Source organism: Corythoichthys intestinalis, chromosome 2, assembly GCF_030265065.1.
Source record: "Corythoichthys intestinalis isolate RoL2023-P3 chromosome 2, ASM3026506v1, whole genome shotgun sequence".
NCBI lineage: Eukaryota > Metazoa > Chordata > Actinopteri > Syngnathiformes > Syngnathidae > Corythoichthys > Corythoichthys intestinalis.
Window position 1 is genome coordinate 53,172,903 of NC_080396.1, and position 21,755 is coordinate 53,194,657.

A 21,755-nucleotide genomic window follows, 5' to 3' on the forward strand; every position below is an offset into this window, starting at 1 on the left:
GCCATTGACAACGATATACGTGTAAGGTTCGCACTGAATGATCATGTTTCAGTGCCCTTAACGGCACTATGCGTCGAATCCGTTTTGACTGGGAGAGTTGGCAATGATCATTCGCTACCAGGCAAATGTATCGAACGCCCACCGCCGTCAATGGCAGCCAACGAGTTAATACTCTTCCCCGGCGTCCTGCTAAACTCAATCTTTTACAGCGGTCACAGTATTTAATGGCCTTTCAACACGTAGAGCCAGTCATCAGGCGAATGTGCTACAGCTGACATCTAGTGGACAAATTTTATGTAACAAGGTTGGCGTGAAAATAAAACAAGGACAACGTTGAGTAAACTTAAGACACCCTTCATTTCATAAAACACAATTGAAAGACAAGAGTCAGTGCAACACCAATAAATACGCATTCCAATAACTTAACTGGCCCAAAAGGGCAATAAATAACTCTTAAATACAGCAATTAATAAATATATGTGATATCATAAATAAACACGAAAAAAAACCACGAAGTTTTTGTTTTTGAATATAAATAAGTCCTGAATGTGCAATTATAGTAACTTAATAAAGATCACCACTTTAACGTCTTTCATTTAATACATTCATTTAACTTCCATGCCACTTATCCTCACTTTTGTATTTAAAATGTGACATTTATAACAGAATGCAAGATTAATTTTAAATATGGTAAATTGTGTTCTATAAAGTATGTGTAGAATATGTGTTTATAGATTTGTATGGTCTCGAAAGTTTTCTGATTCTGAATGGATAATATAGATTCACTTAGTGCTTCAACGATTAATGGATTAACTAGAGTAATTCAATTAGAAAAAAACTTCAATTTTATTTTACAGCTGTATTAGTGGTGTTTGTAGTCATCAAACATTTAAAATAGCATTTCAATGTGGCCACCTGCAGTTTATACCCAGATGCGGTTTATCTACTTATATTTGCATGTTTTTCTTAGCGTTTATGAAATGAGGATGTAGCGGCTTATAGTTAGGCAGTCTATAGTGCGCAATATACGCTATTTTTTTTTTTCAGATGGCTGTCAAGTCGCCACTCAGGTTGTTGTTGTTGTTCTTGCATACACTAAATTTGAAGTCCTAATCCTCCATCATTTGTGAACCGATCATCTGAAACTTGGTAGGTATGTAGAATGGGCCAGTGTATCAATCCTGAGAGCTCATTTTTTGGAAGAGAGCTGATTATTGTGGACCTATTGGTGCCTCTGTTGCCCCTGCTGCAGGAGTTAGCCAGTAGAGGGCATGCGCACAGAGCACATGAATTTATGGTGCTTGTGGATTAGGAGTTAACCAGTAAAGGGTATTCCCGCACAGCCTTCTCCCCGTAATGTTCTAGGCTAGGGCATACTCGTGCTAGTTTTCACAGGCTGAAGGCCTGTCAAGACCTAACTCAGGTTGTGGTTGTTGTCCTTCTTGTAGACACTAACTTTGAAATTCTACTACTCCTACTTCATCATTTGTGAACCTTTCATCTTGAAACTTGGGAGCGCTGTAGAATGGGCTAGTATTTCCAGAGCCCGATTAAATTTTATCAAGGCTAATTAATTGCGGCATTATAGTTTGAGGTTAGCCAGTAGAGGGAGATCTTCTGTAGTTTAGTAATTTCTCAACAGAGGGGAGTGTGGAATTATTGTTGCCTGTGGGTTCCGAGCTGCCTGTAGGTGATGAGTTAAGTAGTAGGGTGCAGCCTTCAGCCTATCATAGCACACATGTGCTTTTAATAATCTATTGCATGTCAACCTCTAGCCCACTGAACCTCTATTAAAGTAAAGATGATCTTCCCTCATCAAAATGTCATGAGATATGATAGGCTTATGCAAGACCAAAAGGTGAAGCTGTGTGTTTTTCATACAAATGTATACAACACTAAGGTAAACATCTGTCAAGGGGTGGTCAGTAAGAGGAGCTCAGCTAAAGATCTTGGTGGAGGTCAAAGTGTGAAAGCGGTAGGGAACGTTCTTCCATGTCTGACTTAGCGTCATGCCTTTCAGTAAGTAGACTTTGGTAATGTGCTTGCTGCTGATAGTCCGGGTCCACATTTACCCAGCTGTTGGCAACCCACTTAAGGCCACGCTTCACCACACAGTCACCGTGCAGCGAATACTCATCCAGTTCACCCATCCAACCTGTGGAAGACAAAGAAGATGAGATGTTGGGATGTGTGTGTTTTTTTTTTTAATGTTTTGTCACATTTGCAAATGGGACACAAGGCAACTGATGATGCAGTAACTGCGATTATTTCCTTTTCCCCACTTGCCATATGTTTAAACTAATGGTTACTAATTGGGAGCAGGGGGATCATATAAATAGGTTCAAATAATAATATGATCCGATGACACAGATTTCCTCTTAATGAACAAGTTGACAGCCACCGAAACATTCTTTTCTTACCTTGGCCATCGGAGAGATGGTTGTACAAGAGGAGTGCCGTCCCAACCGTGGGTTTAACTCTGAGGTTCCCTTGGCCACATGTCTTCCGGGTGTCTGTTAAATCAACTCCATCTTGGATCAGTGCCTGGAACAAACACAGCTGTAAACACTTTTGTGCGCACTAAGATGTTGCACTACACTGATATTTTAGGTATCAGAATCCCCGTCATGTGTCAGTACCATCTGCAAATTATCCACAGAATTCATGTCATGGTCAGCTGTCTTCCTTTTTTTAGGGCAAGGGATGTTAGGGAACCATTACAGTGGTATCTTGATTCAATTTACTTCTGTACATGACATGTCTGCTTTTGAAATTAACTCAAATACCAATATTGTTACACATACACACACCCTCCCTCCAAAACAACCTAATATACAGGGTGTCCCAAAATAATGTATACAGGTCGTCCCTGGGTTATGACATACCCAACTTGCGTGATTTCGACGCCGGCGTGTCATCCACCATTTTGTCGCCAGTTTTTTTTTTTTTTTTGGAAATAATGTTGACTTTTGTTTTGTGATGCATGCTTTTATTTTGGAGCAGAAGCACAGAGCAGGTAGTACTTTTGCACCCGAGTAAGAGTGCATATACACTTGAAGAATGTATTTGCACACACGAATAAGAGCACATTTGCTCCCACGAAGAAGTAACGCAGCCGAGTGAGAGAGAGGGGAAAGCTGTTAGCTTGCACACACATTTGTTGAGGCAAAACCTGCATACAACTAGGCATGTGCCGGTTACAGGTTTCACGGTTTACCGTGATGTGAAAACGTTTCGGTTTCAAAACCACAAACATTTTCCGTCATACAGTAGTATGGTATTCGCCATTTGACATGTGCCAAAAATGCAGCCAGAAGTGGCTTGCCGCGGCAATGCTCACCCCTTCCTGTTTGTTGCTGTGTGTGTCAGTGACGCTATTCTGCTAAACAGCCAGCGAACCCAAAAACAAACACTCCAAACACAAGGCGTACTTTTCAATTTACTGAGCTTTCAAAGCGTGTAAGTGAAATTTGCAAAATGAATACATTTAAAACGTTGTACAATTGTATTTTTCCACGTGTGAGTAGGTTCAACAAGTTAGCACATTTTCCGTTCAAATTCAAAATACAAATTAACTAAAAACTTAGACGAATGTTAGCCTAGGCTTAGCTGGGAGAGCAACTTCGTCGAGGTTTTAACAAGAGAAACAAGCTTGAATGAAGGGGGAAAAAAAGGATAGCGTCAAAGATCACTAATTGCGAAAGATGATCTTGCACTAAGCACAAATCCACGTTCGCTGGACGAGGAGACGTCTCACTCCCATTATTTTGTTATGGTAAATGGTGTTACACTTGTATAGCGCCTTTCCACCGTTTAACGCCCTCAAAGCGCTTTACACTGTCTCCTCATCTACCCACTGGTGACGTAGCACCAGGAGCTACATGGGTTTCAGTATCTAGCTCAAGGATACTTGGACGAGTTCATCAGGGGGAGAATCAAACCCACAAACTCTGGGTTGAACCTTTCCAGTATTTACATTTTAATTAACTTAACTTTAAATCAACTTATGAATTATTTACGTTCTTTTTAACACAAAGGCATGACATCATGTAGACTAGAGTTAACACAGTGGCTGAAAATGGCGAAACCTCACTTGAGCTTTCCTCCCCCCTCAAAAAAAAAAGTCACGCAGTATATATATTTTAAAATTTATTTAGAAGTGTTTTTACTTTTTTTTTTTAATAGCAATTATTTTGTTCTTGCTCTAATCTTGAGCAAATTGAGCTGTGGCTGTGGGTGTAGTCTATAAGTTGTATTTATTCTAATTTTATTTTAAATATTTGTTATTTGTTGTTAATTTATTTATTTTAACATTAAGTTCCAATTTGCAAATATGGTCTGAAATATAAAAAAAATCCTATTCAAGGAAAAAAAGTTTTTCTTTTTTTTTTTTTAACCCATACATTTGAAAATAACACATTTTGGAGCTATAATTTCAATACTGTGATACCGCGGTATTTTTGCTCACGATTATCGGACCCTCAAAATCTCATACCGGCACATGCCTTTATACAACACCCTTTGGACTGTTTGTGTTGCATTTTCAATTGTGGTCGAACACTTGGGGCGAGCTTATGTGATTGTTTTTGATGATGTGCGGACATTACCTGATACATGCTAATCTTTTGAGTGGACCGTTATAGCTGTATTAGCAGCTCGTAATAAACGCAAATTTGAATTACCGTTTTTGAAGATGAAATTGATTTAATTTCATTTTTATTGAAGTTTCATTCTGCAAATGTTGATGTCATGAGCAGCTGCATAAAGTCAGCAGACTACACTGACGACTGATATCGTCATTTTAGGACTTAAATACAATGTCTTGGCGAGGTCTGTACAATGACATAAAATAAATGTTTTTGGATAGTTATTTGAGATTTAGAGGGTATTTAGGGTATTTAAAGGGTTAAATCCGACATACACAGAAATTCAGGTTACGTCCCCAGCATAGGAACGGAACTCATTTGTAATCTGGGGACTACCTGATTTATTGTTTGTTAGTTTTGCAGATTTAATCCGTTGATTCAATGACGGTAGCCAGTGCAAACGTAAGAAAAAATAAATTATAAAATCCTAATTGAAGTATTCTATATGTTCTTAATAAATGACAATAACTCTTTATTATAGAAAACCAGATTGTAACTAAATAAACTTGAAGTCGGAGGTGTGAACTCAGTCTTTGTGGCGACAAAAGTCAAAGAAGTTCATAACCGCATGTTTTAACTTCTGTTGATGGTTTTATGGCCAATAAACAAAATTACAGGGCAATTTTTCTTTGTGGTTTTTGCTTCGAAAGCATTCCCCTGAATCAACAATGGCATATATTTATTTTAAACAGGGTGAAAAAGCATGATGTGTGGTATATAATTGATAGGCAGTACCTCACACCCATGTACACACTCAAAATGAAGTATTCATGTGTCAGTGTGCTTGAAAGGGTCAAGGGATGAGTGATTTCAAGAGCTAGAGACAGGTACATAGCATCTAAAGTGCATGTAAACTCACATTTATGACCAGAAAAAAGGGGAGGATGAGATGTTGCACAAGCAACCGCTCAAATGCAAAAAGGAAAATTAAAAAAAAAAAAAAAAAAAAAAAAAAGTTGGAGTGCTTCTACATTTAAGAATAATGCATCTAGGAGAAATGCTCACCTGTTCATCATAGGTACGGTTGTCGGCCACAGGAAATGTGGTCTCACCGCCCTCTTCAACAGAACTGAGGTAGATCAACACAGTAAGATACCTGCGAGAAAGTTAAATATATAATTGTTAATGTGAATAGGTGCCATTTTGAGTGAATGTCAAAAGAAGCACCTGCAGGAGATCTCTGCGAGGGAAGAGGCATTTCCTGCCAGTCGTGTGTGCGAGCAGGCGGTCTCCGCATGAGGATTGCTGCTGTCATGATGAGCGTCGCTGAAGTCTCCAAGCTCATACCGAAACACTTGCAGCGGCTCGCTCATGTCAACCAATGCGGTTGGCAGGCGTGTCAAGGTTATTACTCTGAGAAAATGGAGAAATAGTGTGCAGAATTGAAGTACATTTTGTGTGAGTGTAAGAGGGCCAGTAAAATGAGTGTACCTGTTTTTAAGTTTCTGTAGCACGTGATGTGATCCCGGGCCTTGATAAAGCCCTGTATGTTTTCTTCTCTGGTTGAACTGATTGCGGAGCTTTCCACTTTGTTCTTGTCCTTGGGATGGATCGTAAACATGTTGAAAATCCTCCAGGTTAAGCATCCCTATCAAGGGACACACACAGTCCATTAGTGTGAACACACGCCTGGAAATAAAAAAAAACATCCTCCCAACATTGAGTACATTTCAATTTAACTATCAGTTAGACTCAACAAATAGACTACTCACAAAAAATGTTGGGGATATTGACTTTCGGGTAAAATTTTCAGGATAAGCCTCAAACCCACTCTACAAGACTTAATTTGAGCATGACATTTTTGAATGTACCAAATGCTTGGCACTTTTTATCAACTTGTTCTCTGATAGCAAAAATGATTGATTCGTGCAAATTTCCAAAGACGTTCCCCTGTATGACTGTAATTCTTCCGGTTTTTTTCTGTTCCAAGTGACTAATAACACTATGGCCACATCATGTTTGAAGACTTTCACTAGCGAGGTACTGTAGATCAACTGCCAAGGCTTTGTGTTGGTTTCATAATGTCAGAAAATGAACAAGTTGATGAGGAAAACTGTATATTTCAATTCTAACTGAAACAGAAATCGTAATGGTTGAATAATAGCCAGTAGTGGATGAAGTATTAAAACACAGAAGAGTTCAATGTGTGTAATGAAAAGTTTAGCACGTCAGACTAAGTCCATCTGTGAAGTAAAGGTAGGTGGTGTGAACAGAATGAGCGTTAAATGGCAGAGTTTAAAAGACAGTTGCAATGTTAAAAATAAGGATTTCGCTTGGATGTTGTGTGTTGTATAGTGCGCAGAAAAATATCAATCTAGTATCCATTCATCATTTGTACAGTTCACCCTTAATTTATCTGAAAAGTATGGCTGATGGCACAGAAGATTGTGTTCAACGATGACAATGGTTTCTGGAAGTATTGCTGAGCCCATTCTGTGATTTCCTTTACAGAAGCATTCCTGTTTGTGGTGGAGTGCTGTTTGAGGGTCGCCTGCCAGTCCCCGCCAACCTTGCCACCATTAAGGTGCAATTTTAAGTGTGATCACTTTTCTCCCCCATGCGGCATGGACCCTGTTTAAAATGTTACATTTGAACTCAATTAAGCAGTCCTTTGATCTTTAGGTTCTCAGGTTCACTTTGTACTGTATGAAAAAAATACATTCTCTCATTTACTTCTGCCATAATTCTAGTCAGGATAAACATTTTCATTACTAAATACAATCGCTCAAAATGTTTAAAAATGTATCACGGCTACAAACCTGTGGAGCAGGCTTCCAGGCTAGTGAGTATCTGACGCAGATTTTTGGGACTCAACCAAGTCCCATCTCGAGAATGTGAGTGGCTGACAATCTGGAAACGAAGTCAGTATAAATTGCATCAGACAGAATTTTGCAGATGAATTCCTTTCATTTTTTCTTATGAATACAAAATATATTTTTTCTTTAATCAATGTCACCTCCTGCTTTTGCAGTAACCCATCCTGATTGAGGTCCAAAAGACTGAAGACCTCCTCGTTGCTCAGAGACAGAAGTGGCTGGTTTGACTCTTCTTGTCCCTGGCTGTCTGCTGTCATCTGGCTTTCAATCAGACCCTTGAGTTGAGCCAGCTGCACGACCACTCGGCACTCCTCCTCTGACAGGAAGCCAGGGATCTCTGAGCAACAAATATTGAATAATGAATCTTAGCAAGCAGTGATGTAGGCTGCAAATAACGTAATTAACACATGGTAATCTAGTGGCGAGGATGCATGTACTGTATGTTTCATCATGTTCATCAAACAGCCACAAAGTCATGACCACATATGTATACTGTGTACATTTTTGTTATTTTGTTATGTGTTATTTGTAACACTGAACCACGGACAATAATTGATGCAGGTAAAGGATTTGATTGTATATCGACAAGAAATTGTGTTATTGAAAAAAATGTATTACGCGTACATAAACTTCTTTTCCCCCCAAAAAAATCATTCACAAGATGAGTTTGTCAATTATGCAATTTGGGAAATTAAATCTTTATCAGCATGTTCTCTACCCACCACTGGGGAGAGCATAACCATTACATGTAGTCAAAAGCGGTGGCTAGGCAGAGGTAATGAACATTCAAAGTGTATCTGAAATGCTCATTCTAAGATTAAAAGTCTCAAACTACAGGCATCACACAGGAACACCATTATACAAACACCGTTGGTCTCTATGGAGAGTAAATGGAATATTAACTCGAGTCGAATGGATTAGTGAAAATAAACCACAAAAAAAAGGTCACCGTCAAAAAACATGACTGTACATCTTCAACTTTAAAGTGATTGACATGCCTGATTAAATAAAGGATCCTTTTAAACAGTGCGGGCCTTCCCTGTAGTGTCAGACCACCAAATAAATTGGAAGCCATCAAATCAATGCAAATGATGTCTTCAATGCAAAATTGCTCTCAGAAGTCCTCATAGAATTAAGCATTAAACAGATCACAGTATGTTTCAGTTGTTACATGCAACCTTTCAAAACTACTTCTGACCAATGTTTGAAATACACTCTACAGTAAAAAAAAAAAAATCTGTCATCACAAGCAATGCTTTCAATTGAATCAGATCAATTATTCGCCTTACAAAGATCTAAATGTGGAGATACTGAGTACTTCAACATATCTGTCATTTGTATTAATAAAATGTTTCCAGAGCCTTGTACAGTATCCGCCTTGTTTGTCTCCAAAGTCTTTCACTGGACTCATTTCATCCCTATTGTCCAGTCGCGCCTCACTATTGTAGACAATTGATGAGAATGAAGCGGGACGGAACCTTTCACTTTTACTTTTCATGGCCACACAGCAGGACAACACAAAATGTGCTTGATCATTACACATGTCGGAGGCTAGGGTTTCCCTAATTCAAGCGGTGTGCATGGAAAGGGCAGAGAGGCAAAACTATCCAAATGTCGCATTATCATTACCCAAGATCCATCAAACACACTTAAAAATATCAGTAGTAATATCAGTTTAAGTGTGTCACCCCGTATCCTCTTTGCCCTTCCTCTGCAAGTGTAAGAGTAATTGTACATCTTAATCACCATCCACTATAATACATCTTCCCATTTTTCCTTTCATTCACTAAAGAGATTCACTCAGCCTTTTCAAACATTTGTCAAAGTTAGATGGCTTAGTTCTTTGCTCACTCATCCTCAGTGTTTTCGCTTTTCCTGGCTGAGTCAAGGATGACACTGGATCTGAATGTTGGTCAGTTAAGGGTAAGAACCTGAACTCAGGCTGGGAGATGAACAGTCTTCCTGACAAGGAGCATCGAGATGAGAGAAAAGTGGGGCTGATGCGGCGCGGAAGCACTCTACCTGGGAGTGACAATCCGCCAGAGGTCGAGTAGTGCAGGATTTTGTTAAGTATTAAGTAATGCTTCTCCTTTCTTCTATTCAGTGCCCCCTTTCACCTCTCCTCTGTCAGGTTCATTACTCCCTCCAGGAGTTTCTGTGAATCTATACATGAGAGCTGCGCACTAATCATGGTTGCTATGGTTACCCTTGGCCAGGCATTCGGTACTGTGACCAATATCCTGCTGACCATCTCACATGCATCTCCTCCATCACCAACAACACAATTTGCATGGCGAGGAGTGGAGTTAAGAAAATAAGACATTTACAACTAATGTGCTGCAGATGAAGATGAGAGGTTTTTGTTTTTCAATCATTTTGCAGTGTGACTGTTTCGGTGCCTTGAGCAAGCTCTCAGGATTGGGATTTGGAGAAGGAGTACTGAAGGAAAAGAAAGTCGATTTTTCCATTTTACAGGTTCTTTAATTCTCTTAATGAACAGGAGATTACGAAACACAATTCAGGATCAAATAGAAAGCATGAATCACCTAAGATATAGAAGTGCCCCGAATATCGGCTTGCATACCAGTTATATCGCTGTCTAGTGCTACCCATAGCTAGAAAAAACAAAAACAGCAGAAGTCCTTGTACAGTAGATAAGACATACAGCTTTGAAAATATAATGCAAAACCATGTGAAATGAACAGATATGTATTTGTGTGAATAAATGGACATATATATCTAAAGTACTCATTAAAGATGCATGATAATTGGTTACCGATAATAATAAGAAACCGTCCTCATTCAACATCAAAAAACTGATCAGCCATAAAGGTGCATCACAAAGATTTTTGGAACGAATACGAGGCTGCTGCTAGCCCGTGGGCTGAAGCTAATGTAAACAAACATAAACTAAACTAAGTTACGAGGCTTGTGACAATCGGAGACGCTTTTGACGGCAGCGCCGCCGCCACTCATCTCTGGTTCAACTCATTAACTCATTCACTCCCAGCCATTTTCACCGGGGCAAGGCCCTTCGCTCTCGGCCGTTTTATTGGATTTTGACTGATTTTGCAAGGCCCACAGAAAATTCTGTTCTATTGCTATATAAACATGGAACCCACCAAAAGAAAGATTAGACTCTTCTTTCAGCAGAAAAAAAAGTTAGTTCATATCTTTTTCCATTCTTTAGAAATCAGCATTAGAAAATAGCTTAGTTTGAGCAATTTTCCAATTTCTGATGAAAAAACGGAGAAATTGAGCTTTTTGTGAAAGCATACATTTCAAACATAACTTTGACTATTTGACTAGCTATTTTTTGCTTTAGTTAAATCCCAAACATCTGAATAATGTTTTCCTTTTACAAGATAAACAACAAGACAAATGGAGCTTTTGATCGCAAAGTAACAATTTATTTACACATAACTTAACTATTGAACTGTTGAACTATTTGCGCACATAACAACGGAGAAGGTGCTCGGCTGCTCCCGTGGCTAATCTGATGAATCCAGATCAAGATTGGTCTCACTTTTTTCATCATCTTCATCGTTGGTTTCAATCTCGGGCTAAGGAGTAACGCAATGTGAGCTCCGCAGAACGCGTGTGGAACCTGACGCTGTTGTGGACATCACCGTCTGTCTCATCAAGATAGATTTTTTTGAATCCTTCTTTGACGATGGTTTCGTTTTCTTTTCAAAACACTCCTCCAGTATCGTTTACCTTTTTTTCCCCCGATCGTTCTCCACATTTTTCTCAAATTCTCGGGCATCTTCACAAGATCCCTCCAACTTCTGTTTCCTGACTATTTTTCTTCAATTCCTTTCTTGGCCCGAGATGAGTTCTTATCAAATGCGCTACTGACCTCCAGTGGCCAGTTTTATTGCTTTAAAATGGGTTTTGAGCTTTGTGTATTATATCTTAGATAGATCGGAACCTATAGATGCCTCTCGCCAAAAAACCCAAAAGACGTATAAATAAGTTTTTGGGACACTGAAGCAATTAAAAATAGAACATATTTATACATTTTTGGGAGCAAATGAGTGAAGCACCACGGCCAGACTGAGGCCTGGCGCGGGTGCTCACTTTGTGGCCATACAGATTGAAGAGCACAGACGGGGAGGAGATGCCAGGCTCGGTCGGACGGACGTTTTTTACCGAAGTGACCCATGAGCCAAAGCCCCGGATGAAAAAATAATGCAGTTTATATGACCACCATTCTTCGTGAAAAACACGCCGATCACATCAGTTTCAACACGGACATTTGGACAAGTGATATCAAGTATGCATGCTTATAATGACGGCACAGTGGCTAGATGATAATTTTAACATGTACCAAACTACACTCACAAGAAGTCAGTCAGTCAAGTAATGCATTCAGTACATTGTATATTTATAACGTCATAATCAGATCATTTTTCTTAAATCTAGTCAAATAATTTTCTCCATCTTGCTTTGAGTGTTGAAGACTACGTAGTTAACAGATGAATGCGCCAGATTCCACTCACTAAAAAATTGGTAATTTTTCACCTAAATCAAGAAAAATTTGCTTTCAAATAATGTTTTGAACCATACCTATTCTTGAATAAAGAACATTTCTGACAAACACGTTTTTTTAGGATTAAATATAATAATTTATAGCTTAAAATAAAGCTTTTAATGTTATTTTCAGCTAGCTATTTTTCTTATTTCAAGAAATCTAAGTGAGTGAAATATACTTGAAGCGCTGGCAGATAATTTCACTTATTTCCAATAGATTAGAATACAATAGAATAGAGTTTTAAGGAGGTGTGTTTTTGCAGTGTAGTAATGTTATATATTTTAGGAATGGCTTACTTTTAAAGATATTTTTGTGCAACTTAGGTATTTACTCTGTAAGTATTTGTTGCCAAAAGTTTACCATTACACAATGTCAGGCAATCTGTCATTATTTAGATGTTGGAATTTACTACTTGTTTGATGGTGAAAAAAAAAGCAATAAATTCTATTTTTGCACAGTATTATTTGCTCTTATGTATACTTTAAATTTTACATACCGTAATTTCCCGAATATAAGGCGCACCCGTGTATAATGCGCACCCCAAATTTACTTGTAAAATCGAGGGAAAATTATTGTACCTTAATTTTAGCACCAATAGAAGAATACAAGAAAACAGAGCTCGTGTACAGATATAGAAATGTCATTTTACTGAATGGTGAAACACACCACAAGCATAGCAAATTGGTAGTTCAAAACATTACCATAAACTGACAATATTTACGGTAATAATATGATTTGACAACTTCTCCAACTTACCAGAATCTAGGAGAAAACAAAACAGATGTGACTTTTCTTTTAAAGGCTGCTGTATAAATTGCTTGTTTCATCATGATGAATAAATGTTTCTTCCATGGATTGATACGGTAAAATGAAAGTGAGAACGGAAGTCGGAAATCCGAGAGCGCTCATCGCTGTCGACACGACAGTAACAATAGGAACTATTGTTATTTGGGTTTGAGTTTCCCGAGGGACAGATATAGTTGACGGACACGCACAGGAAGTCTTTTGTTACGTTTGTTATGGTCCGAGTTGCGGAGCTGCAATAAACGTTGACTCAAATGAGTTCAAGAAACAAAATTCTGTGCTTTATGAAGAGTGAAAAAGGCAGAATTTAACACAGACGAAATCATTCGGCCGATCAGAGTGAAGTATTACCGAAAAAAAAATGATGACGTCACTTACCGTAATGGTTGGCAACGGATCGCCGCATACGTGGCCGTGTCAATAAAAAAAAAAAAAATCAGTTTATATATATATATATATATATTTATATTTGTAAATATATTTCTGTCTCCATCCATGTACCCGTTCATAATGCGCACCATGATTTTACAAGTCGATTTTGGGGAAAAAAAGTGTGCGTTATATTCGGGAAATTTCGGTATATCTTTTATTAGAATTATTGGCTTGACATTATCAGTTATTGGCTGGAACGAGGAGGAAATTATCGGTTGAAAAATGTATTATCATGCATCACCAGTACTCATAAAATAATTTTAAAAATACAATTGGAAAACTTATGTATGGGTGATTTGGGTGGGTATGTGAATTTAATGTACTGACAGTTGAAAATGGACATTTATATGCACTGTGCAAAAACATTTCATTTTTCACTGTCTGAAGTCAAATCAGACCAAATTTAGTTTTATTTAGTTTTGTTAAATGCTAAAATAACGAGAGAACGTTTCTGAGAAAATTTTACATTATTTTCTTTGACATCAAAAGCTCACATAGATTTTTTTAGTAACGAGTGACATTTCCTTTGAGCTGCATGACTTGGGTAAAACGTTTTGGGTCACCAACCAGACTTAAACATGAGTACAAAATATGCATTTCAATTCCATAACAATAGCAGAAGACTTAGGGGCCATTTACATGGTGACGGCCTTTGGCTCTGAGAATACCACACATTTCATGTTTGTATTTATATGGTTCCATCTTGGTTCCTTCTCCATTCGAACGATGTCGCAATTCTGCATGAAAACGATGTAGTATTCATGCCAAGCCCTATGGGACAATCAAGTTTTACAAGGTGACAGCTAGTGATGCATTTCCTTGACAACAACCTCCTCAGGCGGAAGACAACATACCTGCCCACTTGAAGGAATGGTGTCCACGCGGTTTTTTTCTTTTGCTTCAAAAGACACAAAAACGAGAACGTAAAATACTACTATTATTACTAGCAGCGACTGCGCATGCCCAAAGTTACATGTGCGAGTGCTGACGTCATCGGAGCGAAGGCGTTCCATTCATATGGTTTTGGAGCAATCCCCGCAATCGATTCCTTCCGCTTTGGAGGCCGGAATCAAAAGTTTGCATCTTCGCCTTCTGTTTTCGCTGTCACCGTGTAAAAGAGAGGCCATTCCACAACACAATCTTTGCGTCTTGGTGTCGCAGCATCACCATGTAAACAACCCCTTGATTAAGATGTTGGCTGAATTGACCATTAACCTACAAAAATAACTGGCTCATTATGGCCAAACAGTTAGATTTTAGTTTAATCAAACTACGGGACATGTTTTGAAAAATTATAAGTCTTTTTTCCTTTGTGCATTTGAAAACTGTACGCTTTGTTTTAGGTTTCTTTTAGAGTAATGGATTCTACCCTAAGAGTAGCCTTTCACCTTTCGTCATCACTGTCTTCATCTCTCTACAGATTTTGTCATGCACCTACAGATTATCAAAATAGTTGTTGAATAATTTCATAGTCAAATTGTTGTTGATTAAATTTGGCAGCCTTAATTGTAAATGTGTAAATTTATTGGTCTATCAAATCATGGGCTAACCTTGTGGTTGGTGACATTACTTAGCCTGTAACATTTAATTACATGTAGGAAAAAGATGAACTTTTTTTTTAATTCACAGTAAGCCTGAACGATATATCGTTTAAACATCGCCACCGCGATGTGTGCGTGCGTGATAGTCCTATCGCAAGGACGTGCGATAGTTTTTTTTTTTTTTTAATCCACATACATACATACATTTTCTGCTTTGCGCAGAGCCTCACACCCTCCCTCTCCCAGCTCTTTGAACCTCACAGTCACTGCAGCACTTGCTTATTAAAGTTAACGATGCTGGTATCTTTGATCTTGCCAAAGAAGCGGACATCACAGAGCAGCAGCTGTCAATCATCGTTTAACTTGTTAAACAGTTTCTGCAAGGAAGCCGCTTTGGAATGAATGTGTGTGTGTGGAGACGTTTGAGACATATAAATTAAATGCCAGAAGTGATCATGAGGAGTTTGTAATTTCTACATGTCCACCAAGAGTCACAGCTAAGGTAGATAAACAGAAGTATTTAATAAAGCCAAGCATTTTTCCACTACAGTACTTTATTCTTGTTCAAAAATGATTTGGTTGGACAGTTACGTTTAAAACTGATCATAATTATTACATTTGAAGTGCTTAAAACCATTTAATATATATGTATATATATATATGTACATACATTTTTTAAAATCATAATTTGGGGGAGAAAGTGAGAAAAAAACATGCCTTATATGTATCTCTTTCCAATGCTAAATCTGAATAAATACATTGAGCACACACACAAAAAAAAAAAAATTGGGGGGGCTGGGTGCGCAACTTCGCGGTTTTTCACTTATCGCGGTGGGTTCTGGTCCCCATTAACCGCGAAAAACGAGGGATCACTGTACACTGGTCATTGTGAGTCATCCAAAGTCTTTCCAAACAGCTATTCAAGTCATCTAGTGAAAATTTCTTAAAAAAAATTTTTTTTTTTTTTTTAATATCGCAAACCCCCAAAAAATCGCAGCAACAGTTTTTTCCAATATCGTTCAGGCCTAATTCATAGTGTTCATTGCGGATCTACATTTGTATGAGTTTGAGACAAATATAAGCGCAGGCAAATTATACGAAGACAGATCACTTACCGAATAAGAGAGGTTTCAGGCTGAGTGTCTTCATCTTGTGTCTTCTATCAGACATGAGGGACACCGACTGAATATGTCCCACCTAAGTCACATTATAAATGACATGAGTATAAATGACATGAGTACACAAAAGTTGCTTGGGCTGTCACATTACAAAAGTATCTTGATCTAGCTGGGGTTCCAGTACAGTTTGGTGTATATACTAGACCTTCTCAACAAATTAGCATATTGTGATGAAGTTCATTATTTTCTGTAATGTACTGATAAACATTAGACTTTCATATATTTTATATTCATTACACACAACTGAAGTAGTTCAAGTCTTTTATTGTTTTAATATTCATGATTTTGGCAAAAAAGTCAAGAAAAAAACAAATCCCTATCTAAAAAAAATTAGCATATTTCATCCGACTAATACAAAAAAAGTGTTTTTTTTTAATACAAAAAAAGTCAACCTTTAATTAATTATATCAGCTATGCACTCAATACTTGGTCAGGAATCCTTTTGCGGACATGACTGCTCCAATGCGGCGTGGGCTGGAGGCAGTCAGCCTGTGACACTCCTGAGGTGTTATGGAGGCCCAGGATGCTTCGATAGCGGCCTTAAGCTCATCCACAGTGTTGGGTCTGGTGGCTCTCAACTTCCTCTTCACAATATCCCACATATTCTCTATGGGGCTCAGGTCAGGAGAGTTGGCAGGCCAATTGAGCACAGTAATGCCATGGTCAGTAAACTATTTACCAGTGGTTTTGGCACTGTGTGTAGGTGCCAGGTCGTGCTGAAAAATGAAATCTTTATCTCCATAAAGCTTTTCAGCAGATGGAAGCATGAAGTGCTCCAAAATTTCCTGATAACTAGTTGCATTAACCCTGCCCCTGATAAAACACAGTAGACAAACACCAGCAGCTGGCATGGCACCCCAGACCATTACTGACTGTGGGTACTTGACACTGGACTTCAGGCATTTTGGCATTTCTTTCTCCCCACTCTTTCTCCGAACTCTGGCACCTTGATTTCCGAATTACATGCAAAATTTGCTTTCATCTGAAAAAAGTACTTTGGACCACTGAGCAACAGTCCAGTGCTGCTTCTCTGTCATCCAGGTCAGGCGCTTCCGCTGTTACACACATGCCTGTGCACGGCAGTGGCTCTGGATGTTTCTACTCCAGACTCAGTCCACTGTTTTTGTAGGTCCCCCAAGGTCAGGAATCGGCCCTTCTCCACAATCATTCCCAAGGTGCGGTCACCTCTTTTGGTTGTGCAGCGTTTCCTGCCACACTTTTTCCTTCCCACAGACTTCCCACTGAGGTGCCTTGATACAGCACTCTGGGAACAGCCTATTTGCTCAGAAATTTCTTTTTGTGTTTTAGCCTCTTGCTTGAGGGTGTCAATGATGGCCTTCTGGACAGCAGTCAGGTCTAGGGTTGCCACCTTTCAGAAATCAGAAATACGGGACGCCCCCCTCGCGCCCAAAGCTGAACAGGCAGAGAAAAAGAGGGACATCCCCAAAACTCTTAAAATGCATAGAAATGTATCTATTCATTTATATTCCGTATTAGTTCAATACAGAACGCAACATTTAATTCCCTATAGGGAATGGGACGTACTACGTCATTGTGTGGATACGCCTCCATGCTGATAATATACTTTACTTCCGGTCCGGCAAACTCAACGCGGATTGTAACCAGTCTTGCTGTTTACTTTGCCTTGGGATAGTTTTTATGCAGGAATCATGTTAAAAAAGCAAAGTCGTCGTGGCATTTACAGGGAAACGCTGTCAGTAGAGGCTCAAAACCGGTACTTTAAAAAAAATAACTTTTATTAACGACGTAGACCCATACTTGCTGCCAAAAGAAGGCATGGAGCAACATTTTGGACGACTTGCCCTCGTTGACAACAAACGACATCATCGCATACCTTGTCTGCGGTATGAGTGCCTACACATTGGTTCAGTTGAAAAATTGCAAATCCCTTCAGGCTCATGTCCAGTTCACTAATGGATGGGTTTAGGACCTACAGATTTTCAAAGCAACAGACGACAACACGCTCCTCTGCTCACAGGTAGGCTACATGCTGTGCGGTTCTCACAATGTCTGTCTTGCCTTGTTTACATTTCTGTACCACAGTGCACTAAATGTTGTTAACATATCGCCATCGTTTTACTCATTGTTCCCTGGTGCACGAAAGTAAAACCTAAAGCACAACACGCTGTAATAGTAACAAGTCTGTATTTATCGTGCATGTTAATGTAATTTGTGTTTAAATATTGGAATTAAAATTAGCTTATTAATGAGGCTCATATTCATGAGAAATGTAGCCCTGACCCCCCTTCAATAATCTGTTTGGTCTTATTAATGGATTTATTAATGTCCTATCCCCAGCAAAAAGTGTACATGCATGTTATGCTGTTATATCATCCCTACCAATGTTAAGACCAAACCTACACTCTTGTTGTTAATCTATTGCTTTTTACATTATCAACTGTTGATCCAGCATTTATCATCTTATCACTTATCACTTGACTGTATCCATGTTTAAACGACAGCTAAATGACTAAATGCATGTTTACTCGAGTGCTTTTATTTACTTTCATATTGATTTCAAAACAATGAACTAAAGACTGGATTGTGTTATTTTTTTCTCTCTGCCCTAACAGGTTTTGCACTCTCAGCGCCTCGACGAGACTCCTTTAAGGCCATGGGTCATCACTGACTTAAAACTGTCAATTCAAATATTGTGTTGGAGTTGAAATATCTAAAATAGAAATGCAAGAACTGTAATGTACATATTTATTCACCTTTACTGACCTAAGGCCACCGAATGTTTTCTTTTTTTAAACCGCTTTGAAAAAGACACGTTTTATTGTAATCTTGTATTTATATAGTATATTGCTTTTTATAATTTATTGTATTGTATATTATATTTGCTGCCCCCAGTCAGAGTGTGGGCCATTTTGCACTAATGTAAGAATTTTAAACTGTCAGTTCAAATATTGTCTTGGGGAACTTGTAATACTTAAAATGGAAATGCAAGAACTTTAAAGTACATATTGATTCTGTCTGGCAATTTACCAAAGGCCAGTGAAAATTTTTTTAACTGCTTTGACAAAGACACTTTTATTATAATCTTGTATTTATATAGTTTATTATTTATAATGTATTATAATACTATATAATATTTGCTGCCCCCGTCAGAGGGTGGGTCTTGTTTGCACTAATTTAAAGATTTTAAACTATCAGTTCAAATATTGTATTGGAGAAGTTGCATTACTAGAAATAAATCTATTGCAATTCACCAGTCCCAGTTCTTGTGTACAACACTGTCCAAACATTGTCAATGCATATTCCAAATAGAATAACAAAATCACCTGACTTTGTAACCATTACACCTGTTTATTATGAAGAGCTGAAGTAAACAACAAGCAGTAACAGTTTGTCAAGAACTTGTTAAAGTCATGTTTTGGTATTCACATTTTATTGACTTTTCACAACAACACTTGGGCTTATGTTTGTAAGAGCACAGCAAACAAAGTTTCAGCGTGCACTCTTCGCCTTTCCAACCTCTCATAAGGCTCCGATGTGGTGCGCTTGACCTCAGAACAACCCAAGAAGAGAGATGGTGACCAATCGGGATGTGTTGTATTTCATATGCAAGGCACACAACAAATGTAGGTGAGCATTGCTACCGAGGCAGATTTACACAGCGGTAAACAAACAAACAAAAAAAAAGTGTATTGAAACCAAAACAGTGGATAAATCGTTCAATTTACCAGAGTAGAAATGACGGGAACACACACTCATTCCAGCAGAAATATGATCAAAAGAAATGCTTTTCCGACGAACCGCCGCGACCCAAGCCATCCGTCGTGCCATCGTGATCTCTGATATTTGGTCCCATTCATTGGTCCTCCATGCAGGAAAACGGTGAAAAGTGAGACCAGTTTTCCTTGCCCTTTTTTGTCGTTGGTGGGAGACGCTGTTGCACCCAGTAACACAACAATTACAATACACACCCATATTTTCTTTCGAATACACCGAAGGAATTCATTTAGCACTACCACACGTTACAATCCCCGTTGAGTCGGCCGGACCGGAAGTAAAGTATATTATCAGCATGGAGGCGTATCCAAACAATGACGTAGTACGTCCCATTCCCTATTTCTGATTGTTCCTTATTTTAAGGGACAGGTGGCAACCCTAGTCAGGTCGGCAGTCTTGCCCATGAGTGCGGTTTTGAGTAATGAACCAGGCTGGGAGTTTTTAAAAGCCTATGGAATCTTTCGCAGGGGGTTTTGAGTTAATTCCTTGATTCAGATGATTAGGTTAGTAGCTTCTTTAGAGTACTTTTTCAGGATATGCTAATTTTTTGAGATATGGATTTTTGTTTTTTCTTGACTTTTTTGCCAAAATCATCAATATTAAAACAATAAAAGGCTTGAACTACTTCAGTTGTAATGAATCTAATATATATGAAAGTCTAATGTTTATCAGTACAATGCAGAAAATAATGAACTAAGTCACAATATGCTTGTTTTTCAGAAGGACTAGTAATATATATGTATATATTAGGTGGCATGGGTGGCAGTTAAAAGTGAAAATAAAAACAATGGCATTTTGCAGCAGCGTCCACTTACCCTGATCCCCTCAATCCGAGGAAGCCTGATGACATGACTTTCCTCCTCTTCATGGGGTTCTCTTGGGGGAGGCATGGACTCAAGGGAAGGACTTTCCCCCTCGCCGGCAGAGGAAGTCCCATCACTACTGACGATATTCCCGGGGCCGTTATTGTAGTGGACGTATAGCAATAGGGCGATAACATTCAGAATGTAGACGTGAAAGAAGACCATCACCACGACGAAATAAGCCCGAGAACAGACGCTGCTCCTTTGGACAGGAAGTCGCGTGGAGCGTAAAGGAGGGTGATTGCTGGAAGACGAGGATGCAAAGTCGCCGACAGACGAATCCTCCTCATGCTGTAGATTCTCCTGGATGTCTTCCATGTCTCCTTCTATCAAGTGACTTATTTGGCTTTATGGGATCAATGTTTGTGTTGCTTAAATTTGTCTGATGATCTGAGACCGGATGTTTAGCTAGCTCTGTTTCGATGAAGAAAATGACGCCTTCGACCACTGTTATTTTCCCCAAATAAATGAGGTTGTTGATTGCGGAAAAAATGCAGGTAGGAATACGTTCATTTTCTTGCGTTAATAAATATTTTATCATTATCTAAAATACGTAATCCGCGACTGAGAGCCATCATTAGACTGCTCACTACTGATACTCATTTGAAATGTATGACTTCCGGTGTAAATAAAACCAGAGGGCGCCCTCTATCGGAGAATACTAGTTAGTTCGTGTAGCACACATTAAAATAATCAAAATCCTTTCATTTTTTTAGTAAATTGTCTATATCAATACAATATGATATATAATACAGATTTGGCCACTGACTTCATTTTGTTTTTCAAGTTGTTTGTGCTCCTCGTTTCATCTTTGAATCAAAATCCAGGAGATGAATTTGATATTGTTTTTGTTTGTTTCAAAGATGGGGGGTGGCATTCTCTGTCCCCTATGGTGGACAGAAGAACGGCAAACAGTGAAGTGTGTGTGTGTGTGTGTGTGTGTGTGGGGGGGGGGGTTATGGCAGGATGAAGTAGGTCAGAGTTATGTGGTAGTCTAAGACAGGTTAATAATGGCCTTAAAAGTGATGATCAGTATGTGAACTTGGATTGCGGTACTGGACAAATGGATGGGTTATGTCAAGAATAGCATCTATCATCAAATCCGTACCAATCAATTCATGCAAGAAACTTTGGCGACATCTAACGGGACAAGACACACGTAACAACACCAATGAAAACATGCAG

At 38.7% G+C, this 21,755-nt stretch overlaps 1 protein-coding gene across 1 annotated transcript; it reads right to left on the reverse strand.

The window, feature by feature from the left end:
- Positions 1-179: 179 nt before the first annotated feature.
- LOC130912246 (transmembrane prolyl 4-hydroxylase-like) lies at positions 180-21,181 on the reverse strand. The gene is made up of 9 exons (XM_057830178.1): positions 20,523-21,181; positions 15,889-15,970; positions 7,603-7,799; positions 7,406-7,496; positions 6,078-6,234; positions 5,814-5,999; positions 5,652-5,742; positions 2,421-2,544; positions 180-2,155 (listed from the first exon to the last, which is right to left on the reverse strand). The coding sequence occupies exons 1-9, from the start codon at positions 20,886-20,888 to the stop codon at positions 1,941-1,943; spliced, it is 1,509 nt and encodes a 502-aa protein (XP_057686161.1). The 5' UTR covers positions 20,889-21,181; the 3' UTR covers positions 180-1,940.
- Positions 21,182-21,755: the final 574 nt, after the last annotated feature.